General features: G+C 42.6%; 1 protein-coding gene across 8 annotated transcripts in view; it reads left to right on the top strand.

Annotated features, from left to right (window-relative positions):
* The window catches only part of FBXW11 (F-box and WD repeat domain containing 11), a 510,738-nt gene that overhangs the window by 308,739 nt on the left and 174,700 nt on the right, over positions 1-27,299 (top strand). For all 8 annotated transcript variants that reach the window (XM_044280893.1, XM_044280896.1, XM_044280900.1 and 5 more), the window contains 3 exons: positions 5,370-5,488; positions 7,319-7,568; positions 11,831-11,949. In XM_044280893.1, coding sequence (XP_044136828.1) covers positions 5,370-5,488; positions 7,319-7,568; positions 11,831-11,949 — 488 coding nt within the window. The remainder of the gene's footprint in view (positions 1-5,369; positions 5,489-7,318; positions 7,569-11,830; positions 11,950-27,299) is intronic.

The following is a 27,299-nucleotide window of genomic DNA, read 5'->3' as shown; positions in this document are numbered from 1 at the left end:
ATATGTATACAATTTTTTTTATTTATGTAAGTTTTACACAATGAATTCATTTTTAAAACAAAAAATGTTTTAGTGTCTCTATAGTCTAAGAGCCATAGTTTTTTAAATTTTTGGGTGATTATCTTAAGTAGGGTCTCATTTTTTGCGGGATGAGATGACTGTTTGATTGGCTCTATTTTGGGGTGTACATGACTTTTTGATTGCTTGCTATTACACTTTTTGTGACGTAAAATGGCTTTTTTTACACCGTTTTTTTTATTTTTTTTACGGTGGTCATGTGGCGGACGCGGCGATACCTAATATGTATACTTTTTTTAATTTATGTAAGTTTTACACAATGATTTCATTTTTGAAACAAAAAAAAATCATGCTTTAGTGTTTCCATAGTCTAAGAGCCATAGTTTTTTCAGTTTTTGGGCGATTATCTTGGGTAGGGTATGATTTTTGCGGGATGAGATAACGGTTTGATTGTTACAATTTTGGCGTACATGCGACTTTTTTGATCACTTTTATTACCTTTTTTGGGAAGTAAGGTGGGCAAAATTTCAATTTCATCATAGTTTTTTATGTTTATGGCGTTCACCGTTCGGATAAAGTAACATGAGCGTTTTATATATCAGGTCGTTATGGACGCGGCGATGCCAAACGTGTAGGGAATTTTTTTTTTTCATTTTTAATCAGTGATAAATGTGTTTTTTGATTTTTACTTAATTTTTTTCACTTTTTTTTGTACCCAGACCCACTTGGTTCTTGAAGATCCAGTGGGTCTGATGTCTGTATAATACAGTACAGTACATTATATATTTTACTTACACTTTGAACAGATCTTTGCCTTCAGCACAGATCTGTTCAGAACCATGGACAGCAGGACGCCTGAGAAGGCGTCCTGTTGCCATGGGAACCTTCCCCGTCTGCTCAGTAGTGGCCAGAACTGCGCAGACTGGGAAGGGTAAGGACGGGGTTTCAGGGGGCTGCCTGGGAGCTCTCTCCCTCTCCATTTGGGGGGCTGCAAAGGCACAGCAGCCCCCCGATGGGAGAGGGAGGGAGCTCCCTGAGCTGTTAACCTTTTCCATACAGCGGTCCGTACGGACCGCGGTATGGAAAGGGTTAAACGGCTAACATCACAGCACAGATGTCAGCCGTTTATACCAGGGTGCCAGCAATGTGCTGGCACCCTGGTATACCCACTAGACGCCAACGATTATTCAATGGGAGGCGGGCGGGGGATCTCCATCCCGCCTGCCGCACCGCCCGCAACCCTCCCCCTGCACCTCCCCCGGGCTCAAATAACTCAGGGGTGCAGGGGGGAGGGATACAGGAACATTTTTGGAATCCTAAGGTTTCTGATCCCCGCGGTCAGGGACTGCGGGGATCATAAATCGCCACAAACTGCAGGTCTGAATTGACCTGCGGTTTGCCGTGATCGCCAACATGGGGGTGTCACGGGACCCCCCCGCGCATTTAGCCTAGATGCCTGCTCAATGATTTGAGCAGGCACCTGGTTCCGATGACTGCCAGCCGCACGGCAGTGATCGAAAATACACAGGGCGTACATGTACGCCCTGTGTTCTTAAGTACCAGGGCACAAGGGCGTACCTGTACGCCCTGTGTCCTTAAGGGGTTAAGCACTTTATAATCACTCTGACCAGAGTTTAGTTTGCGATATGATTTGCGTAATTTGGTCTCAGTTTGGAACTGTAGACAAACACATACAACTGGTCTCAGTATATAGTTCTGATCACAGTATTAACAATATGAACATTATATACATGTTCTGAATACCTATTTGGCCTCTTGTTCCCATAAAACACAGCTTTGACTGGAAATGTCTGTCCAGTTACTCTTCTCTGGTCTATACTGACTTCAGAAGTTTCTGCTAGGGGATTTCCCACACATGCTCAGTATGAGGTTGGCTTTGATTGGTTAAGACTCATGGGCAGTAAATATTGTTACTGCCCAGGAGTCTTAACCAAGTTGCTGTAAAACACTCCTTCTGTCTCTAATATATAAACATAGGAACTACATTCAATTTATTGGCAAGTCTAGCTATATAAACATGTAAGTCATATTAGCAACCTAGGACAGGTCGTAGCTGGCCATCTACACCCCCCCCCCCCCCTTACATAAAACAGTAATTTATCATGCAAAAGTAATAAAATGGCTAAGTAAACTGCACATTATTTTTACCTTACAATTAACCCCTTCCCGAATGCCATACGACTATATACGTCCTATCTGCACATTCCCCATGCAGATAGCATGTATATTAATGCTCTGGCAGCGCTTGGATTAAAGCTTCTGCCCCTGCACTGACGCTGTCGGGGACAGTGCAGAGTCCAGTATTGCCGGCAAGGGACCAATCGGAGTGGTCCCTTGTCAGCGAACGCTCCAATTGGTTAGTCTATGCAGACTAACACAGATGAGGGGCACAGATTGGGGGCAAAGACCAGCTAGAGTGCCGATCAGAGCCTGAAACCGGAATTTTTACACTGTCGCTCACCAATTGGTGAGCAGCAGTGTAAAAATTCTGGTTTCAGGCTCTGATCTGCACTCTGCAGATCAGAGCCTGAAATCAGGCGTTAGCTGGTCTTTGCCCCCAATCTGTGCCCCCTGCCCTGATCTGATGCTATATATGTGTCATCCACAGATTCCCCCCCCCCCCATAGCAGTGTCATGTCACCCACAGATGCCCCCATAACGGTGCCACCCACAGATGCCCCCATAACGGAGCCATCCATAGTTCAAAACCCACCAAAAGCACACCTTTTGGTTAAACATTTTTTTTTCTTATTTTCCTCCTAAAAAACCTAGGTGCGTTTTATGGGCGAAAAATGCGGTAGTTTGTGAAACTAATTTTGAGTATTTCGAGGGGAGTAGTTTCTAAAAAGGTAATTTATGGGTGGTCACTATCATGTAAAGACTTGAAAGTGACTTGAGAACTGAATTGGTCTTTGAAAAAGTATTTTTTTTTTGTTTTTGTTTTTTTTTATAGAATTTTTTTTTAAATTGCTACTTAAATTCTAAGACTTCTTACGTCCTAAAAAAATAAAATGTAATTTTTAAAATGATGCCAACATAAAGTAAACATATAGGGATTCTTGAGGAAAAACTGAGTTATGACTTTAATGCGTTGAAATTCAAATTTAGAAAATTATGGGTTTTTTATAATCTACAAGTTCTCATTCCAAATTTACCCCTAACATCAAATATGGGATGTCACGAGAAAACAAGAATGGCTTTGATAAATAAAAGAATTCCAAATTTATTAGCACATAAAGTGACACATGTCAGGTTTGCAAAATTAAGCCTGGTCAGGGGAAAAATAGCTTGGTCCTGGAAGGGGTAAATAGTGGAAATTTATGCAAAAATAGTTACATTTGCTGTTTTATTATTTTCATTTCCACTTTCCCAGAACATGGATAAAAGCTAATAAATAAATGTTTTCCAAAAACAACTTGTGCAAAAAGCAAGCCCTTCTATAGCTGTATTGACAGAAAAAAAATACTTTAAGATTATAGAATATGCTAAACATATAAAAAGAATTGCTACTTCTTTAACAGCTATGTTTACATTTTGCGAAATGCAAAATGAACATCCCGCTGCTAATGTCCACGACCGGTGCTAATCCTGATCATGGACATTTAACCCTTCAGACGCCACAGTCTAACCTGACCACATCATCTGAGCGTGCTAGAAACCGGCAGTGCACACTTCCGGTTATGCGTCGGGTCCTTGTGCGGCAATCATAGGAGCTTGTATGCAGCAGTCCCTCTCCTAGTCCATCACAGGAGGCTGCTGAACAGACTTATCTATGGAGCCCTTGCCTATAATAGGGCTCCATAGGAAAGTAGTAAAATCATGATAGACTCCAATTCTTGTATTTTCGAATCTGATAATAGCAATCAAATGACTGATTGTTATAGTTCCCGATGGGAACTATAAATTAAAGTGTAAATAAGTGTAAAAAAAATTGTTTTTACAAAAAACTAAAATATAAAAGTTCAAATCGACCCCCTTTCCCCAAAATGAGAATTAAAAAAAATTATGTATTTAACCACCTCCCGACCGCCTAACGCGCCGATGCGTCCGGGAGGTGGTTGATTTGTTCCTCCTGGACGCATCGGCGCGTCATCTCGCGATACCCGAGATTTCCTGTGAACGCACGCTGGCGCGCACGCTCACAGGAACAGAAGGTAAGCGAGTGGATCTCCAGCCTGCCAGCGGCAATTTTTCTACTGTCTGGGCATTGTAGAACCTCAGGAATCATGACAGGTGCTCAGAAAGTCAGAGGTGCTTCTAAAAGCGGAAATTCTAATTTTTGTACCATAGTTTGTAAACGCTATAACTTTTACCCAAACCATTTTTTTTTTGCCCAAACATTTTTTTTTATCAAAGACATGTAGAACTATAAATTTAACGAAAAATGTATATATGGATGTCGTTTTTTTTGCAAAATTTTACAGCTGAAAGTGAAAAATGTCATTTTTTTGCAAAAAATCGTTACATTTTGATTAATAACAAAAAAGTAAAAATGTCAGCAGCAATAAAATACCACCAAATGAAAGCTCTAGAAGAAAAGGAGGCAAAATTCATTTGGGTGGTAAGTTGCATGACCGAGCGATAAACGGTGTATGTGCCGAAGTGTAAAAAGTGCTCTGGTCATGAAGGGGGTTTCAGCTAGCGGGGCTGAAGTGGTTAAAAAAATACACATGGGTATCGCCGGTTGCGTAAACATCCAATTTGCCATTTTTTGGTCGCTTCTCCCACAAAAAAATGAATAAAAAGTGATCAAAAAGTTGTACATGCCCCAGAATGGTATCAATGAAAAGTACAGATCACCCTGCAAAAAAATAAGCCCTTATACAGCTTCGCACACATAACTACAAAAAAGTTATAGGGGCCAGAAAATTACAGCAAAAAAAAATAAAAAATTGGTATCGCCTGATTAGTATTGACCTGGAGAATCAAGATCACAAGCCAGTAAACTGTAAAACTGTGGCAAAATATAATTTTTTTTTTCCAATTCCACCACCTTTGCAATTTTTTCCCACTACACTTTATGCTATATTAATTGGTGGTTTGCTAAACTACAGCTTGTCCCGCAAAAAATGAGCCCTCATATGACTATGTGAACGGAAACAAAAAAATAGGTATGCCTCTCAGAAGGCTGGGAGCGAAAAACAAAAACGAAGTCAAATAAACCTGTGGAGTAGAAAGGGTTTACATATGCAAATATAGATTAGTCAATTACAGTCAACTGTACTCAATGTAATTATTGGGAAAAATCTAGAATCTAGTTTTTGGGTGTTTATATTTTTATTTTTATTTTTTTATAAAAATTAATTTTTGCTTTGAAATGTTTTCCACAGATATGGGACAAAACAACCTTGGAGTGTCTGAAAATCCTAACCGGACATACAGGGTCTGTCCTTTGTTTACAGTACGACGAAAGGGTTATAGTTACAGGTTCTTCAGACTCCACTGTAAGGTGTGTTCTAGTTTTAATTAACTTTTTTAATTTGTACAATATCTAAAAGTGCTTTTGCTGTCTTTTTCTGCTGTCTTCTCTAATTATTACAAATATGATAAATATAGTTATAAAAAAAAAGTAGCACAACTGAAATTATCAAAGGTTTTTAACATTGCATTTTATATGCATTTTAATAAAGCACTCTAGTTTTTTTTTTAATTATTATTATTATGTGACATATACTGTAATACTAACTCATCACCAGTATTTTAGCACTGTAAATTGTTACACCCTAAGGCCCCATGCACACGGCCGTTGTTCACAGCCGTGTGCGGGCCGTGGAACCGCGGCCTGGATCCCTCCTGAGAGCAGGAGCGCACGGCGTCACTGGTTGCTATGACGCCGTGCGCTCCCTGCTGCCGCTGCAATACAGTAATACACTGGTATGATCTATACCAGTGTATTACTGTACTGTGCCGGCAGCAGGGAGCGCACGGCGTCATAGCAACCAGTGACGCCGTGCGCTCCTGCTCTCAGGAGGGATCCAGGCCGCGGTTCCACGGCCCGCACGCGGCTGTGAACAGCGGCCGTGTGCATGGGGCCTAACTCAGTAGCAACCATACATTTTGATCCTTTTCATTTTGTCTCCTGGTATGACTCACCCAGCCTGTCTGTACTATCACACTGGTCTCTCTACCTCCTGCATGTAAGAGCTGACAGGGTAAAGAGTGATAACAGTTGACAGAGAGAAGACAGGCCCTAGTTGAATTAGGCCTCTTGCACACGGCCGTTGTGCTCCCGTGGCTCTATTGTGGGCCGCATACAGCGGTTCCGCAATACACGGGGCACCAGTCATGTGCATTATGCATCACAGATGTGGACCCATTCACTTGAATGGGTCCAGAAAGTGCGGTATGGTACGGAACCCCACGGAAGCACTACAGAGTGCTTCCGTGGGGTTCCGATATGTGCTTCAGTTCCGCAAAAAAGATCTTGTTCTATCTTTTTGTAGACCGGACGGATAACTGACCCATTCAAGTTGAATGGGTCTAGATCCGCCACCGCATAGATGTTGCCAGTGCATTGGTGACCGCAAATTGCAGCCCCCAATGCACCAAACGGAACCACAACGGCCGTGTGCAAAAGGGCCTTACAATGGAGACCCAGCAGTGTGAGAGGGCAACAGCTGTCACAAATCTGTCATGGTTGCCCCCACAAGACACTCTGCAATGTGGTGAAACTCCACCCGCACTGTCTCTGCAAAGCCAGGCATGAGAAAAGTGGAATTCATTAGCAAACATAGAGACACAGTTTGTAAGGCTGAAAAAAAGACCTAGGTCCATTTAAGCCTGCTTGAGGGGGATAAAGAATCAAGATTTCTGACAACTAAGGCCTCATGCACATGGCCGTTGTTTGGGTCCGCATTCATTTCAATGGAGCTGCAAAAGATGCGGACAGCACTCCATGTGCTGTCCGCATCCGTGTCTCCGTTCCGCGCACCGCAAAAAAAAATATATAACATGTCCTATTCTTGTCCGCGATTTGCGGACAAGAATAGGCATTTATATTGCCGGCGCCAGTTCCGCAAATTGCGGAAGGCAACACGGACGCCTTCTGTTTTTTGCAGATCTGCCGTTTGCGGACCGCAAAAAAAACAGCGCGGTCGTGTGCATGTAGCCTAAATCCCAGAGTACTTCTTTAATGATACTTTATTTCAGTGTGCTACATGCAAGTTGGTTATTAAAAATCAGTAGTGCTGCAATCTGAGTAGTTACTATATAATAGTCTTTTACATGTCCCTTTGTCTTGGATATTTGATTTAACAAGTTGATTGTTTTTATATTTTAGAGTCTGGGATGTTAATAGTGGAGAGGTGCTAAACACACTCATTCATCACAATGAAGCAGTACTTCATCTTCGGTTCTGCAATGGTTTAATGGTTACCTGTTCAAAGGACAGATCTATTGCTGTCTGGGATATGGCATCTCCCACAGATATCACACTAAGGCGCGTTCTAGTTGGTCATCGTGCAGCAGTTAACGTTGTTGACTTTGATGACAAATATATTGTTTCAGCTTCTGGTGATAGGACAATTAAGGTTTGTGAAATAAAAAGCTTTGGAATTGCTGGAAAATTTTTAGATTGTATACCCGGCAGTGAGTCTCACATAGCATGTTTCACTTGGCAACACCACTAGCGACAGGAAAACGGATTTACTATTCCACATTTGCCATTATTTTTATATATATATATATATATATATATATATATACATACAGTGAAGGAATACATTTGCCTACTTTCTTAGGGTCTTATCACACCACCCAATAAACAAGTTGTTGGGCTCTCATTCACATGGCCCAGTGCAAAGTTAAAGGTGGATGTTAGGATTGTTCATTCCTCATTCACTTTACATAATGTCAGCAGAACATCCCACTTTTGGTGCTGCATGAAAGATGTGATCACCTGATGAGCTGCTAACAGCACTTTTACATAGTCCAATTATCGGGAACACACTTTTTTAACATTAAAAATCTTTCCTGATCATTGGCCTGTATAAAAAAATATTGGCCAAAAGTATATCTAATATATAATCATCCACATATGTGTTAAAAATGTATGTTAGAGTTTTCATGATACCAAGAAAAAGTATTGAGATACTCGTTTCCACGCGAAAAAAAAACACCAAAAATTCCCACACATTAACCTCATGTTGTCAGGCAACATGATGTTAATGTGTGAGTATTTTTTGTGTGTTTTATCAATTTGAACCTATATGTACCTCATATTATATTATACGAGGTTTTATACGTTTGAACCCATGTACCTCATGTTAAATAGTAAATATCAAGTACTTCACATGAACCCCATGTTTCCCATTTGTGAGGAGGTACATGAAGGAGTTACTATTAATGTAAGGCACATGACATTATTAATTTGGACCTCCACATGCATCACATTAATAGTAAGTAACCCCATCATGTACCTCCTCACATCATGGGCAACATGGGGTTAATGTTAGGTACATTATGCGGTTATTTATCGTGGGTTTCCTCCGGTTTCCTAACACAATCCAAAGACATACTGATAGGGAACTTAGATTGTGAGCCCCATTGGGGACAGTTGGATGTTAATGTCTGTAAAGCGCTGCGGAATATAGTAGTGCTATATACAGCTGAAAGTCGAAAAATTAGAATAACGTGCAAAAGTCCATTTGTTTCATTAATGCAGATTAAAATTAGAATATTGTGAGAAGGTTTAATATTCCAGGCTCAGTGTCACACTCTAGTCAGCTAATTCATCCATACCCCCTGAGCAAAGGGGACCTCAAAATTGAGACTTTGGGGTCTCATAAGCTGTAAGCCATAATCATCCAAATTATACCAAATAAAGGCTTGAAATATCTCGCTTTGCACATAATGAGTCTATCTCATATGTTAGTTGCGCCTTTTAAGTTGCATTACTGAAATAAATGAACTTTGCACAATATTACATTTTTTGGAGTTTCACCTGTAAGTGCATAAAATAAATAAATACATTTATCATTATTGTGAGGCATATGGAAGTCCAAACTGATAAAACCACATGCCTCACATTAAGGGTCCAATCACATGTCCGTGTGTGTGGATCCGGAAAACACGGACATCAGCGATCACCGCATATCACCGGCACTTAATAGAAAATGCCTATTCTTGTCCGCAATCGCGGACAAGAATAGGACATGTTCTATATTTTTGGGGATTGGAATTGCGGACCCGGAAGTGCGGATTCGCAATTCCAGATCCGGGCAGCACATCGTGCTGCCCCATAGAAATGAATGGGTCCGCAATTACTGACGTGTGAATGAACCCTTATAGAAAGTAACTTCATCAGGTGCCTCACATTAACCTCATGTTGTTCATTATGTGAGGAGGTAGTTGACGTGAGCCATACAGTTTTATCAATCCAGAATTACATGTGCCTCACAATATTAGTAAGTGACCCATTACATTTATCCAGATTGAACCTCATTTGCCAAGTTGATGCCCAAACACTGTGTCCACTGTGGCCAGATTGTGTCATACGGATCCCTTCCCATTGACTTACATTGTGTGTCAGAACGGATCCATTTGGCTCAGTTTCGTCAGACGGACACCAAAACTCTGCAGGCAATGGACACGGAACAGAGGCAAACTGATGCATTCTGAGCGGATCCTTTTCCATTAAGAATGCATTAGGGCAAAACTGATCTGTGCTTGTGAGAGCCCTGAACGGATCTAACAAATGGAAAGCCAAAATGCCAGTGTGAAAGTTCCCTTAGCTGGTAAGTTTATGAACATCTTCCATACACTGCACAGTACACTTGCAAAACTAGATCATTAATAAATAAGTTAAATAATAGAGGTCTCAACACTGAACCTTGGGGTTACGCCACTTATAACCAGGGACCATTCAGAATCTCATTGACCACAACTCTCTGGACATGGTCCTTCAGCCAGTTCAGTCCAATTACAAACTATACTTTTTATGCCTATAGACCTTATTTTACTATTAAATGTCTAAAATGACTTTGCAAAAACTGCTCGAACAGCTGATCTGCTGGTCCAACACCCAGGACCCCCACCAGTCAGATAATGATAACCTATCCAGAGGATATATATATGTCAGAAATATATTTAAAAAAAAATCCTCTCTAGTGATGATATTGATATTACTGCAGCGTGTAATGGGTATCTTTAGAGAAGCTTTCCATATATTTTACTCTCTAGATCAAGTATTGATAGGATAGGGACATTGTAAAATGTAAACATTATTGATGATTGTGGTATATTTGGTGCAAGTTCTTTGGAGGCTTGATCAGGCTGCTAGTAAATGTCTGGGTCATGGTGTCATTACATGGCCTAATTAGGCATAGTGAGGAGATTAAATGAGCAAGCGCTCATCTTCTCACTTCTTTTTAGGGAAAAAGTACCCCCATATGTGAGAGAGTGAGTATGATCTCTGCTTAATGGAGGAAGTTAGAATGCACAGAAGTCCATGCTATAGTCCCCTGGGGATCTGTACGATTTGACAGGTAGAAACAAGCTGTCTCTACCTGCGTAGCCTGTCATTTTAATTTCATAGAGAATGGTATTTTTTATTATGACTAATAGGGGTCTTACTTTAACCTAAGTTGCTGTCCTTTGCCTGTTGTCAGGCAAGATCCATCCCTGGTAACAAACTCAAGACGCCTGAGAGGGAGTGGAGGTGTGTCAGAGCTAGCTGAGATCCTAAGCCTAATAAAACTGCTTCTGAACATCATAGGAGCTTCCTGTGTGTCTGTGATTTGTCCATCCTCATCTGTTCTGTGACCTCAGGAACTTAAAACAAAGATAGTGGGAAGTAAAGGAAAGGAGGTCACAGCAGTACAGTGCTGACAAAAGTGAGATGCCCTATGCTTCTGAGTAAAAGGCATGTAGCTGTGCAAATGAAACAGGGAATAATATGGCTGAATAAAAAGATTAGGGAAGCCCAAACATAATTGTTCTTTCACAGTTGTTATTGTCCAAAGAAGCACAATCATTAGGCCAGTCAGTGGACAGTTTTAAAAAGGGTTTAGATGAATTCTCAAAAATAAACAACATGAATGCTTATGAAAACGTGTAGAGTCTCACTTTCTTCTGGGATTCGCGTCCCCACCTATCCCTTGGTTGAACTTGATGGACTTATGTCTTTTTTCAACCGTATCAACTATGTAATTATGCAGACTTTTTTTTATTTTGAAAACTTTAAAACAGGACCAAAATTGAGGCTTTATTCGTCATATATCGCAAATTGGTTTATTTAGAAATCGAGTCGAGAAATAAAGCTGCAGGTACATGCAGTTTTCAATAAGACATGTTTCTAAGGTCTAATGTACATGGCTGTATCCTTCAAATTGAAGATCTGCAAAACACGGATATCAGCTGTGTTCCTCATTTTATGGAACGGGAGGTCCTGTCCTTTACAGAACAATCCTATCTTTGTCCATAAAACTGACAAGAATAGAACAATTTATAATTTTTTTTGTGGGTGTCTGGGAATGGACATACAGATGCGGACAGCACATGGTGTGCGGTCTGCATCTTTTGCAGGCCCATTGAAGTGAATGAGTCTGCATCCAACCTGCACAAAATACAGATCGGATGCGGACTAAAAATACTGGTGTTTGAATGGGTCTCTAACGCACTATATATCACCGTTAAAACCTTGAGCATGGACTTGTTTTAAAACTGTGATTGTCATTGTTACATAAGCTGAGATCAAACTATTAGTATCAAGGATGTAGGAAAGAGTTAAAAGAAATTTATTACTAGCATTATTTCTACTTCAGAATCATACCTTTTTACTTATTCTCTTTAGGTTTGGAGCACTAGTACTTGTGAGTTTGTCCGCACACTAAATGGGCACAAACGTGGCATTGCTTGTCTACAGTACCGGGATCGTTTAGTTGTGAGCGGCTCTTCAGATAATACCATCAGGTAATCTGCTGCAAACAAGTTAACTTTTTTAAATGAAGTCTGTCACCAAGAATTTTCGTATTAAACAGGGTGCAGTGCCTTGTAGGTCTAGCTTAGCGGAATATAATGATTACCTTACACTTAGCAATATTATTGCTCCATATGCAAATGAGAGAGGGTGGGCCCAAGCCACTCTGGGCATCCTTTCTCATTCTTCCGCTGCTAGTTCCTTCTCCTTTATAGACAGAGCCAGTTAACATTATGCAGGATCCTGGCCCTGTCGGGCAATAAGAAGCAGCTGCTAAATCATTCCTGCGTTATGTCTTTCTGTTTCTCTCTGAGACCCCCCCCCCCCTCCAAATTCTATAAACTTCTGTGAATTGCCCTTCAGCGAATAAGCAGCCTGTCTTTGTCTCCCAAAATGGATTTCATACACTTTCCAAAGAGAAAGTTAGTTTAGAAAAGTATGTGGGAGTAGGAGGTTTGAGAGTTTATGCTATGGGAAGTTGGTCCCTTTACTGCACAATGCAAATTATGTATGCATTTACATTTGGGCATAACTGCCTGAGACATTTAAAATAAGATTTTTTTTTTTTATTAACATACTTAACCACTTCAGGGCCCAGCGATTTTTCCTTTTTTTTTATTTTATTTTATTCCTTTGTTTCCCAGAGCCATAATTCTTCTTATGTTTCTATTCACAAGCTGTGAGAGCTTGTTTTTTTGCAGGACATGTACTTTCTTATGGCACCATTTAATATTGCATACTAGTGGGAAGCTGGAAAAATATTCCAAATGTGCTGGAAATGGGGGAAAAAAACACAATTAGGTTTTAAAAGTTTTGTTTTTACAGCATTTCCTGTGCAGTAAAAATTACCTGTTTCCTTTTTTTCTCTTGGTCAGTAAGATTACAACGAGTATAGCTTTTCTTCTGTTTTAATATTGAAAAAATTGTTGTTGGTTGTTTTTTTTTGGGGGGGGGGGGGGGGGGTTCTTATTGCTTTATTCCAACCTGTGAAGGCTCATTTTTCTGGGTCAATCTCTACTTTTCACTGATAACATTTTGGAGTGTGTATGACTTTGTGATCACTTTTTATTCCATTTTTGGGTAGGTTAAAAGGGTTTTTAGAGTCTATGAAAATATACATATTTTATGATGAACTAAAGCTATATGAGCACCTTGATGCATGTTTTGATACAGCTGAGCTCTCCTCATTTCTCCCATGCAGCCAGCTTTTCCTGGTTCTTCACTTCCTGGTTGTGGGAGTGTTGGCAGTGATGAAGCTGCTCTTATCTGTATCCTCCTACTGCCCCTCCAATCGGTGCTGCTCCATGCCCCCTACTGCTCTACCTATGATACTTCCCCGCCCACACACATTACATCATCATTCACAGTCTAGTACTCCTCAGAGCATGCTCATTCCCTTTCTCTTGTGTAGCATAGAGCCTTCTGTGTATGTCACCTTCCCATCGACCTCCTGGATTATATCCCAGTGATTCACAAGAGCAATCACACACCATAGTAATAAAGACTTGTCATCTGACTATTCATATACTTCTCAAGACCATGCATGTGAGCTGACTGCATATTCCTCATTAGTATTGTGGTACTCAGTCAGGCTGTGCACTGCTCCTCTCTGTTATCAGCCACTATATGTATGTGTGTGTGTGTGTTTATATATATATATATATATATATATATATATATAATGTTAGCAAATATACCCGACTTCGCACAGGTATATTTCATATATTTCATTTAATGTTTGTGTGTGAGGTTAAAAGGTATCCACAGTGTTCTCAATCACCGTGACCTCTGCAGTATCCTGCCCATTTAACAGTGACTTCTACAGTACCCTGCTCCCTTAACAGTGACCTCACAGTACCCTGCTGCCTTAACAGTGACCTTCACAGCAGCTGCCTCTTTAATAGTGGCTTCCACAGTCCACCGGTGCTCCCTTAAGTGACCTCCACAGTGATTTCCAAAATAACCTGCCCCTTTGAGTGACCTCCACAGTAGCCCCTCTTTTATTTGTGACCTCCGCAGTACCCAGTCTCGTTAAGTGATTTTCAGAATAACCCACCCCCTTAACAGTGACCTCCACAGAGCTCCGATCCCTTAAAATGTGACCTCCACAACACCCGCCCCCTTAAGTGACCTCCACACCACCCCGCCCCTTAACACTGACCTCAATAGCAGATCGACCCCTTCACTGTGACCTCCACTGTTCCCTGCCCCCTTAACAGAGACCTCCACAGCACATGCCCCTTTAAGAGTGACTGCCACAGTATCCCACTCCCTTAATGATGACTTTCACAGTTCCCCGCTGCCTTAAAAGTGACCCCCACAGCAGCTGCCCCTGTAATAGTGACCTCCACAGTCCCCTCCCTCTTAACAGTAACCTCCACAGTGCCTTCCCCTTTAACAGTGACCTCCACAGCATCCCACCCCTTTTATTAGTGAACTCCACAATACCCCATTTCCTTAACTGTGATTTCCACAATAACCAGCCCCCTTAACAGTGACCTCTACAGCACTCTGCCCCTTAACACTGACCTCCTCAGCAGCCTGGCCCCTTAACTGTGACGTCCACAGCACTCTGCTTCCTTAACAGTGTCATCCACACCGCCCTGCCCCTTTTGAAAGTGACCTACAGCAGTGAATAAAAATGGCTGGGTTCTTATAGAAACTGTATGTGGAGATGAGGGACCTGCAAGCTTCTATTGGCTGATAAGGGTCATGTGACCGTGTATATGGCAGTTGGGATATGAGGAAAAAGACCTGCAGGCTTCTATTGGTTAATGCAGGTCATGTGATGGTGCCATATTTTCATTTTTTTTATCTCTTGAACGGTACGTCCTAGAGAGCGGAGACCAATTTGGTGCAGATCGGTCCGGTCATTTAGTCACGCATAAAGAACAATTTTATATATATATATATATATATATATATATATATATATATTTTTATTAGCAGAAGGGCCCGACTTCACACGGGTATATTTTATCTATTTCATTTAATGTTTGTGTGTCGTTAAAAAAATATTGACAAATAACTGTGATCTCTACAGCCCCTTTTTATCAGTGACCTCCACAATGCCCGCTCCTTTAACAGTGACCTCCACAGTACCTACCCCTTTAATGCTACGTGTCGCGTGAAAAGCATTTCTCAACAATTTTTATAATAGGCTATGGTGTCACACTGCAACTGCGGCACAACAGTCACAAAAAATCCATGTAGCAGCGTAGTTGTGCGACTTATTGTCGTTATAGTCTAATGTTGACCTACAGCAGTGGAGAAAAATGGCTGGGTTGTTATGGAAACCTGGATGAAAACTGTGTGTATGTGGAGACTAAGGGTCTGTGAGCTTCTCTTGCCCAACTGCCATTCACCCGGGACATGTGACCGGGTGTATGGCAGTTGGGCTATGAAGAGAAAGACTTGCAGGCTTGTGCAGGTTATTTGTTGGCAATATCTCAGGAACGGTAAGTCCTAGAGAGTTGAGACCCGGTCTAAAACCTTCCCGGCCACCTGATGTACCTATGTGCCAAATTTGATGAAGATGGGTCCAGTCGTTTGGTCGCGCATAAAGAACGTCCAGACAGACGTCTAGACAGACAGAAACTCATTTATATATATATATATACTAGCAGAAGGACCCGGCTTTGCACGGGTATATTTCATCTATTTAATTTTATGTTTCCGTGTGTCGTAAGAAATATCAACAGTGTCCCACATAACAGTGACCTCTACACTGCCTGCCCCTTTAAATGTGACTTTCACTGTGACTGCCCCTTTAACTGTGTTTTTTATTGTGACCGCCCGTTTAACAGTGACTGTCACAGTTACCGCCCCTTTAACTGTGACTGTCACAGTTACCGCCCCTTTAACTGTGACTGTCACAGTTACTGCCCCTTTAACTGTGACTTTCACAGTGACCGCCCCTTTAACTGTGACTTTCACAGTGACCGCCCCTTTAACTGTGACTTTCACAGTGACCGCCCCTTTAACTGTGACTTTCACAGTGACCGCCCCTTTAACTGTGATTTTTTTACAGTGACCGCCCCTTTAACTGTGACTTTCACAGTGACCGCCCCTTTAACTGTGACTTTCACAGTGACCGCCCCTTTAACTGTGACTTTCACAGTGACCGCCCCTTTAACTGTGACTTTCACAGTGACCGCCCCTTTAACTGTGACTTTCACAGTGACCGCCCCTTTAACTGTGACTTTCACAGTGACCGCCCCTTTAACTGTGACTTTCAGTGACCGCCCCTTTAACTGTGACTTTCACAGTGACCGCCCCTTTAACTGTGACTTTCACAGTGACCGCCCCTTTAACTGTGACTTTCACAGTGACCGCCCCTTTCACTGTGACTTTCACAGTGACCGCCCCTTTCACTGTGACTTTCACAGTGACCGCCCCTTTCACAGTGACCGCCCCTTTCACAGTGACCGCCCCTTTCACTGTGACCGCCCCTTTCACTGTGACCGCCCCTTTCACTGTGACCGCCCCTTTCACTGTGACCGCCCCTTTCACTGTGACCGCCCCTTTCACTGTGACCGCCCCTTTCACTGTGACCGCCCCTTTCACTGTGACCGCCCCTTTCACTGTGACCGCCCCTTTCACTGTGACCGCCCCTTTCACTGTGACCGCCCCTTTCACTGTGACCGCCCCTTTCACTGTGACCGCCCCTTTCACTGTGACCGCCCCTTTCACTGTGGCTGCCCCTTTCACTGTGGCTGCCCCTTTCACTGTGGCTGCCCCTTTCACTGTGGCTGCCCCTTTCACTGTGGCTGCCCCTTTCACTGTGGCCGCCCCTTTCACTGTGGCCGCCCCTTTCACTGTGGCCGCCCCTTTCACCGTGGCCGCCCCTTTCACCGTGGCCGCCCCTTTCACCGTGGCCGCCCCTTTCACCGTGGCCGCCCCTTTCACCGTGGCCGCCCCTTTCACCGTGGCCGCCCCTTTCACTGTGACTTTCACCGTGGCTGCCCCTTTAATCAGTAGAAATATGGCTGGGTTGTTATGGAAACCTGGAGTAAAACTGTGTTTATGGAATTTGGGATTTGACAAGAAAGACTTGCAGGCTTGTATGGGGGGGGGGGTGTCTCATTTTTTGGGAATATCTCAGGTACGGTATGTCCTAGAGGGCTAAAACCTTCCCGGACACCTGATGTACCTGTGTGCCAAATTTGGTGAAGATCGGTCCAGTCGTTTGGTCGCACATAAAGAACGTCCAGACAGACAGACAGACAGAAACTCTTTTTTATATATATGTAAGAGACTAGCGGAAGGACCCGGCTTCGCACGGGTATATTTCATCTATTTTATTTTATGTTTCCATGTTTCGTAAAAAAAATATCAACAGTTTCCCACATAACAGTGACCTCTACAGTGCCTGCCCCTTTAAATGTGACTTTCACTGTGACTGCCCCTTTAACTGTGTTTTTTATTGTGACCGCCCGTTTAACTGTGACTTTCACAGTGACCGCCCCTTTAACTGGGACTTTCAGTGTGACCGCCACTATAACTGGGACTTTCACTGTGACCGCCCCTATAACTGGGACTTTCACTGTGACCGCCCCTATAATTGGGACTTTCACTGTGACCGCCCCTATAACTGGGACTTTCACTGTGACCGCCCCTATAACTGGGACTTTCACTGTGACCGCCCCTATAACTGGGACTTTCACTGTGACCGCCCCTATAACTGGGACTTTCACTGTGACCGCCCCTATAACTGGGACTTTCACTGTGACCGCCCCTTTAACTGGGACTTTCACTGTGACCGCCCCTTTAACTGGGACTTTCACTGTGACCGCCCCTTTAAGCAGTAAAGAAATATGTCTGGGTTGTTATGGAAACCTGTAGTAAAACTGTGTTTATGGCATTTGGGATTTGACGAGAAAGACTTGAAGGCTTGTATGGGGGGGGGTCCTCATTTTTTGGGAATATCTCAGGAACGGTACGTCCTAGAGGGCTGAGACCGAGTCTAAAACCTTCCCGTACACCTGATGTACCTGTGTGCCAAATTTGGTGAAGATCGGTCCAGTCGTTTGGTTGTGCATAAAGAACGTCCAGACAGACAGAAACTAATTTTTATGATACAAGCCCCCAACTGCCATGCACACAGTCACATGTCCCTTATCAGCCAATAGAAGCTCACAGGCTCTTAGTTTTCACATACACACAGTTTTATTCCAGGTTTCCATAACAACCCAGCCATTTTTCTTCACTGCAATAAGTCAGCTTTAGGCTAGGGCTACACGACGAACGTACCGTTCCTGAGAGATTCCTAAAAAATTACCTGCATTAGCCAATAGAAGCCAGCAAGCCTTTCACTTAAATCTGAACTGCCATTTACACAGTCACATGTCCCTTATCAGCCAATAGAAGCTCGCAGGTCCTACTTCAGTTTGCCATAACAAATGATCACAGGTTTTATCAGTTTGTGGGTCCTTAAATATTCAGTCATATAACAACTATACTGCTAAATGCATGGGGGGGGAAGGGGCCACTATTAAACAGACAGCCGCTGTGGAGGTCACTGTTAAAGGGGTGGTCACAAAGGGACTGGCAATGTGGAGGTCACTATTAAAGGGGCGGGCACTGTGGAAGTCACTGTTAAAGTGATAGCCATTATGAAGGTCCCTGTTAAAGGGGTGGTAAATGTTAAAGGGATGCACACTGTGGAGGTCTATGTTAAAGGGGCGGGCACTGTGGAATTCACTGTTAAAGGTGTGGGCACTATGATGGTCACTGTTAAAAGGGTTGTCAGTGTTAAAGGGGCGGTCATTGTGAAGATCACTGTTAAAGGGACGTGCACTGTTAATGTGGCAGGCACTATGGAGGTCACTGTTAAAGATGCGATCACTGTTAAAGGGGCGGGCACAATCGATTAAATATACCCGTACGAAGCCGGGTCCTTTTGCTAGTCTCATATATATATATGAACTAATTTCTGTCTGTCTGTGTATCTAAACGTTCTTTATGCGCGACCAAACGACTGGACCGTTCGTCACGAAATTTGGCACACAGGTACATCAGGTGTCCGGGAAGGTTTTAGACCGGGTCTCAGCTCTATAGGATGTATTGTTCCTGAGAGAGTCCCAAAGCCTTTAAGTCTTTCTCTTCAAATACCAACTGCCATAAAAACTGTTTTACTCCAGGTTTCTATAACAACCCAGCCATTTTTCTTTACTGCTTAAAGGGGTGGCTATTGTGGAGTTCATTGTTTTTAAAGGGGCGGGCACAGTGAAGGTCACTGTTATTAAATGGGCGACACTGTGGAGGTCACTATTAAAAGGGCGAGCTCTATGAAGGTCCCTGTTTAAGGGGAGGTCACTGTGAATGTAACTGTTAAAGGAGCGGCCACTGTGAAAGTCACTGTAAAAGGGGCGGCCACTGTGAAGGTCACTGTTCAAGGGGCAGGCAGTGCGTAGGTCACTTAAAGTGCCGGATACTGTGGAGGTCACTATTAAAGGGGCGAGCACTATGAAGGTCACTGTTAAAAGGGGCGGACATTGTGGAGGTCACTGTTAAAGGGGCAGTCACTATTAAAGGGACCAAAGTACAGCGACTCATTTTATTTACGGACGTTTGGAGTGGCGATGGGTGCAAAATTCGCATCCAGTTTCACCAATCTTTTCATGTCTTATTGGGGAAAAAAATTCATCACCCCAATCATACAGAAAATAGGAGGAGGAGGGATGTTGATTCTTTGGAAAAGATACATCGATAATTGCCTGTGTATCTGGAAAGGTGACGAGTCCTCTTTAACAGTGTTCATCCAGTACATCAATAACAATCAATAGAATATTAAATTCATGGAGGAGAGTAGTAAGGTTAGGGTTAATTTCCTTGATTTGGAGATTTCCATTATCAACCAACGCCTTACAACCAAAACCTTCTTCAAACGCACAGATAGGAATGGCTATATTGATGCCACAAGTGTCACGACCTTTGGTCATGGTCGTGACTTCTTGTGGCCGCATGCAGTTGCCTGCGGTCTAGGTGTGGTTGCCGCTGGCAACATTGGATATGTGGCAGCAGCGCTGCCTGAGCGGTGTTAGGCAGCTTGCTGCGGTAGGCATGCGGTTGCACCTGGCAACCTCTCCTTTAGGTGTGCCTTTTATTGGTGGGCACAGTGTGTTTGTTGTGTGTGGACACTGTTCCTTTACGTTGCTGTCTTCCCTTCCCTTCTGTGGTGTTGGAAGGGTTAATTCCCTTCCCAGTGTGTCTGTGAGTCACTGGGTGTGTCTGACCGGTGGGTGGGGCCACTTGGCCTATAAAGCCTCAGTTCCTGGCTTGGTTCAGTAGGTTGCTCTCAGCCATGCTGGCTGGAGCAGCCTCCTGTCTCCTCCATCTGCCTTGTGGGGACCATCCTTCTGGTCATAAACCTCTGTTGGGAATTTCTATGTTTCACGGTGTTATTTAGGTGTGTGTAGGGTTTTATGTTAGTGCAGCTTCTGGTCCTGGGTTCCTGTGGGATGTCTGGTGTGTGCTGTGTTCGTTGGTGTCTGAACTGCAGCACCTGCACATGGGATCCAGGGTTTGTTGTCTGTGGCAGGTGAGTGATGTGTTGGTCCCATTTGCCTGTCACTCCCATAAGTCTGTTATTGTATTCCCCTGTGTTGCTTGGCCGTTGAGAATCCTGCTCCCCCGTGCCTAGGAGGAGCAGGTCGTCTCACTCTGTCCCCTAGTACAGGGCCGACTTGAGGGCTCGTAGGGACTTTAAGGTTCCGGCGTATGAGTCCTCCTACCACCAAGGTCGGCTCATACAGATAGGAGACAGGGTCAGCGTTAGGGACGCAATAGGAGGTGACCTGCTCCCTAACTCTGTGGTCCCGGCCAAGGGGTAACCCTACCATCTCCTTCCCCCACCGCCAGCCGTGACAACAAGCTGTCATTATAGCCCATGGTTACAGGGGATCCCCAAGAGACAGTTCCAACGCATAAAAATAAATTTCTCCCATCAGGCAGATTATGAGAGACAGAGCGGTATCATTCTAAATAGGTTTAAAGAAAAGGGTTATAATGAGGAGCTACTACAAGAACAAAGAAGGGAAATTAGTGAAAACAATGTTGGAATAAAAACAGCCAGAGAGAAAAAAACTGATAAATTCAAGTGGGCATTTAAACCCATGTATTCAGCCTCATGTCCTGAGATCAAGCAGGTAATTAGGACGAATTGGAGAATATTGAAGAATGGCGAGGTCATTGGTCCTCTGATCCCAAATAAATCACCTTTTATTTTTAAAAGGGCACCCACGTTACGGAACAAAATAGTACGATGATGTCTAAAAGAAAATACCAAAAAGTCCACTAAAAACAACTTTGTGTGGTGTGGTTTCTGTTCGGGCTGTAAAAATAGACCCATGATGGATACAAAATGCAGAACTCAAAACACCATATCCTCCTGCTTTAATCAAAAAGTATTACGTATGAGAGGACAGGGGTAATCTGTGTTAGTGCCCTTGCGGGCTACAATATGTGGGTAGAACCTTAAGAAAATTAAAAACTAGGATCAGCGAACATATAGGCAATATAAAAGGAGGCCTGGAGACACATAGCGTATCTGCACACTTTAAAAGAGTCCACCAAAAGAACCCTGCAGGATTAAGATTTGTTGGAGTTTAATATGTGCAAAGAAATTGGAGCGGTGGGGATGCGGCACAACAGATTAATAAAATCGAAACAAAATGGATATATGAACTGAACACCCTACAACCCAATGGTCTCAATATAGAATGGGACATGAAGGCAGTTAGCATGCAATGAACGTCACCTTTAGTGCCCATTAACCGTCTCTCCATTGATATGTGTAGGAAAACAGGTGGTTTAGGTATATAGTGGGTTAATATAGGTTTCAGCATAATGGGGATTATGTAGTTCCGAGTATAGTTTCCATGCCATAGGTGTGTGTGTGTGTGTGTGTATATATATATATATATATATATATATATATATATATATATATATGTATGTAGGTATTTGGGTTACAAGTATAATCCTTTTGATTGTGTATAAGAGATAAGGAAGTGCAATTCCTAGACCACATGTGTGGCTCATGCTCAACTCAAAGCACATACATTGGCACTGGCTTCAATTATTGAAGTCAGTTACTATTTCACTAATGTATCAGTTTGTCAGCGATTTTGTGTGCAATTGTCATATACGATTTCAGAGTCTGTGTTATTTTCGCATACTATTTTGGAGTCTTTGTTTTAAAAGTCAGTGATTTTAGAATGTGATTACAAATAATCGAATGTTTTATTGATATGTATGTATATGATTATATTCGAATCCTGATTCGGAAAACAGGATATGACATAAGAGTTGGGAGGTATAAGACCACAGCTTTTACTGATTAGTTTGTAACACCCCAGATGAAGCAGAGGCGAAACCCGGGTCGGGCATCTATACACGCTTGTTACCAATCGATGTTTGTAAGTACAATAAATCTTACTGAATATTAAACACCCTGGGTATTGCACTATGTTCTGTTTCTCATGAAGGAGAAAAACCTTGCTGGTCGGTATCGAGATTGTAACTGGAGATGCACCGGTGACATCGTGGAATCTCTATTTGAATCTTCCTGTGAGTGATGCACCAGCCTGTGGAAGCCTAGCCCGGACCCATTTGTATTTATGTACTTTGGTTGTCTTTCTGGAGAAGGGACTTACTCCAATTTTTGGGACTGCTGCTTTAAACTGTTCCTGACACCACACAGAAATAATTTTTGTGTCTACTATTAAAGAGACCGGCAATGTGGAGGGCACTGTGGAAGTCACTTAAAGGGACGGGTATTGTGTAGGTCACTGTTAAAGGGGAGGCCACTATGAAGGTCACTGTTAAAGGTGTGGTCAATGTTAAAGTGACGGGGACTGTGGAGGTTACTGTCAAAAGGGTGGTCACTGTTAAACGGGCGGGTACTGTGGAGGTCACTTAACAGTGAGGTTAACAGTGGGGTGCTGTAGAGGTCACTGTTATGGGGGATACTGGCAATATCTTTTAACAACACACACAAACATTAAATGAAATATACCTGTGCAAAACCGTGTCCTTCTGCATTGCTCAGTCGCGGCTGTTCTGTTATCAGCCACTATTTGACAGTAATTATGTCCCCTTAGTGCCCCCTTTATCCTTTATAGTAGAGGCCCTAGTAGAGGGCAACCTTCACAGTAGTTTCCCTCCTGCATAGTAGAATAACTTCTTAATCGCAGAATATCCCCTTCAGGCAGTGTATTGGTCACTGTTAAAGGTGTGGTCTCTGTGGATGTCATTATTAAAGGGGCAGGTACTTTAGAGGTCACTGTTATGGGGGAAACTTGATATCTTTTTACAACACACAGAAACATAAAATGAAATATACCTGTGCGAAGGTACATCAGGTGTCCAGGAATGTTTTAGACTAAGTCTCAGCTCTCTACGACGTATCTTTCTTGACTTGCATTAACCAATAGAAGCCAGCAAGCCTTTCACTTAAATCCGAACTGCCCTTTACACAGTCACATGTCCCTCATTAGCCAATAGAAACTCGCAGGTCCTACTCCAGGTTTCCATAACAACTGATCACAGGTTTTAGCAGTTTGCGGGTCCTTAAATATTCAGTCATATGAGGTGTGTCGGTCAATATAAGTTCATATTTAATTTATCCAGGTTTTCAAAAAATACAGCCATAAATAGACTGTACAATACAAAACAGTAAAACACTGTAGTCCGTGTATACCCCAAAAACATATGGTAATAAAAAGAAATCGGTTCTGGTCCGCTCTTCTCACAGCAGAAAGTAGCCACTTGTGCACACAGACGCTGTGTTTCTCACAGGCAGACGCCCTGTTCCTCACTCCACGCTGCCAAGCAAGATCTCATACCCTCCAGCACCTTCAAGAGAACGGCAACATAGTGCAGCATCCACAGTACTTTTAAATGAAATTCTGTTTGATTGTACTCGCAATCATGCACTTAAAATCAGCATGTAAAATGTTTAGTCAGTCCGCTGTCTGCCCGACTCGGGTTTTGCCCAATGGCTTCGTCAGGGGCTCTACATAGCATGACACAGGCACCTATTTATGTCCTCCATTAATTACTACCGTGTCAAAACCTTTCGCCTCCGTGTGTCGGAGTCAGTGTTATTTCCAGACAGTTAGGTTACTGCACCCTCCATATAAATACCATCATATAGCATTTCAGCTCTCACAAACATTGAAAATTAATATTATAAAATAAAATCTTCATAAATATATCTGCTACAAAAATATCATTTATACTTTATATATTCCCTAAAATTCATATGATAAAATCTATGTGCTAATAAGATAAACTCTTAAATTTTCCTATATATATATAGATAATGATGTATAAAAATATTCACAGTTACCAGGCAATTACCGTTTCCTAGTTCTATAGCTACATTCTAACCAGTACTAGATGAGGTGACTTTGTAAAACTAACTATATAAACATCCTACATAGCTGCTCTGATGTCCCAATCAATATTCAACCCATTTGGTTGGAGGGTGCCCATGTTGTAGATCCACTGTGCTTCTGTTTTGTTTATCTGTTTGACAGGGTCACCACCCCTTCAATGTTTCACAACCCATTCCACAGCCATAAATTTCAGACCAAATTTTTTTTGGGGTGGAAGCTTTTAAAATGTGCCAAGACACTGTGTCTCTAATCCTCTCTTAATATTAAAGACTGACCGCTTTACGTGGTGTGGCTTTTGTAATGGCTGCAAGAATAGGAATAAGGAAACCAAAAGGATTCTGAATGAAAATAAACTTGTGGCTGTAGCGAATAAAAAGGAGTTGAAAATTAAAGGTAATATGTCTTGTGAAACCGCAGGTGTGATCTATGTCCTAGAGTGCCCCTGCGGTTTGCAATATGTAGGGAGAACCCTACGAAAACTGAAAAGTGAACATATTGGTAATATTAAGAGAGGATTAGAGACACATAGTGTCTCGGCACATTTTAAAAACTTCCACCAAAAAAAACCTTTAGGTCTGAAATTTATGGCGCTGGAACGGGTTGTGAAACAACCCGTTCCACAACCCGACCCTGTCAAACAGATAAACAAAAAAGAAGCACAGTGGATCTACAACATGGGCACCCTCCAACCAAATGGGTTGAATATTGATTGGGACATCAGAGCAGCTATGTAGGATATTTATATAGTTAGTTTTAGAAAGTCACCTCATCTAGAACTGGTTAGAATGTAGCTATATAACTAGGAAACGGTAATTGCCTAGAAACTGTGAATATTTTTGTACATCATTATCTATATATATAGGAACATTTAAGAGTTTATCTTATTAGCACATAGATTTTATCATCATATGAATTTTAGGGAATATCTAAAGTATAAATAATATTTTTATAGAGGATATATTTATTAAGATTTTATTTTAGAATATTAATTTTCAATATATGCCAATTGTGAGTGTTGAAATGCTATATGATGGTATTTATATGGAGGTTGCAGTAACCTAACTGTCTGGAAATAACACTGACACAGAAGGTTTTGACACGGAAGTAATTAATGGAGGACATAAATAGGTGCCGGTGTTATGCTATGTAGAGCCCCTGACCAAGCCATTGGGCAAAACCCGGGTCGGGCGGACAGCGGACTGACTAAACATTTTAAATGCTGATTTCAAGTGCATGATTGTCGGTACAATAAAACAGAATTTCATTTAAAAGTACCTTATCAGTAAGGTAAGGATTGAGCTTTAATGAGTGTTTATAATGTGAGAGAGCACAGATAAGAAGTCTCAGATGATGGAAATGACAAAAATCCACAGGAAGCTAGTAGAGCAATATCAGCTCTAGGGATCGACCGATTATCGGATTTACCGATATTATCGGCCGATATTCAGGATTTTGAACGTTATCGGTATCGGCATTATTTTGCCGATATTTCGATAACGTCCTGGGAACACAGATCGCGCTGCTGACAGCGCTCTCCGTGTTCCCCCTGTGCTGCTGCTGCCGCTCCAGCCAGTGGGAGGACAGGGGACAAGAGGAGGGGAGGAGCTATGGCCACTGCGCCACCAATGAAGCTTAATCTCACATTAATTCATATACAGGAGGCGGGAGCTGGCTGCGCAGCATCACATAGCCGGCTCCCGGCCTCTATGAGCTGTAACTGCGATCTGCGGTAGTTAACTCCTCAGGTGCCGCGGATCGCAGCTACTGCTCATAGAGGTCGGGAGACGGCTATGTGATCCTGCAGCCAGCTCCCGCCTCCTGTATATGAATAAATTAGAGATTAAGCTTCATTGGTGGCGCAGTGCGCCCCCCCAAGCCCCCCCAGTATTAAGCATTGGTGGCGCAGTGCGCCCCCCCTCCCCCCCAGTATTAAACAGTGGTGCGCCCCCCCCACCCCAGTCGCAGTGCGCCCCCCACAGGATCCCCTCTCCCCTGGTCCTCCGATCGGAGCCCCAGCAGTGTAATGCTGGGGCTCCGATCGGTTACCATGGCAGCCAGGACGCTATTGAAGCCCTGGCTGTCATGGTAAGCTCCATGCTGCTGTGTGCACAAAGCACACAGCAGCAGGGACAGTGTGAGCTCCTATTCACCCTGATAGAGCTCTATCAGGGTGAATAGGACAAGGGTTCTAGTCCCTAAGGGGGCTAAAAGTTAGTTAAAAAAAAAAAAAAAAAAAAAAAAAAAAGTAATAAAAATAAAAAACACCAAAATATTAAATATAAATGAAAAAGAAAGATTTACAAAAAATAAAATAAATACACATTAACAATAAACATACATTTTCAGCAGATTTGTGGGAATTTTAATTTTTTTTTCAAAAATGAAAATTCCCAGAATATCGGTATAAATTATCGGCTATCGGCCTGAAAGTTCACAAATTATCGGTATCGGTATCGGCCCTAAAAAATCAATATCGGTCGATCCCTAATCAGCTCTGTACAGAAAAAAGGATTCCATATTGTTAAGAAAAGGCCAATTGAAAAAATGTTGCCGTTCTCTTGAAGGTGCTGGAGGGTATGAGATCTTGCTTGGCAGCGTGGAGTGAAGAACAGGGTGTCTGCCTGTGAGAAACACAGCGTCTGTGTGCACAAGTGGCTACTTTCTGCTGGGAGAAGCGCAAACCAGAACGGATTTATTTTTATAAATAGACTGTACACACGCACTTTGGAGGTCACTGTTTAAGGGGCGGGCACTGTGGAGGTCATTGTTAAAGGGGCGGTCACTGTCAAGGGAGTAGGGTGCTGTGAAACTCATTTTTAAAGGGGCGAGTTGCTATGAAGGTCAAAGTTAAGGGGATGGACTGCTGTGGAGGTCCCATTTTAAAGTTGTGGGGGCACTGTGGGTGGGTCAATGTTAAGTGGTGGGGTGCTGTAGAGGTC

The sequence above is a fragment of the Bufo gargarizans genome, chromosome 2, assembly GCF_014858855.1.
Source record: "Bufo gargarizans isolate SCDJY-AF-19 chromosome 2, ASM1485885v1, whole genome shotgun sequence".
Classification (NCBI taxonomy): Eukaryota; Metazoa; Chordata; class Amphibia; order Anura; family Bufonidae; genus Bufo; species Bufo gargarizans.
This window is presented reverse-complemented; position numbering and strand designations above follow the sequence as displayed.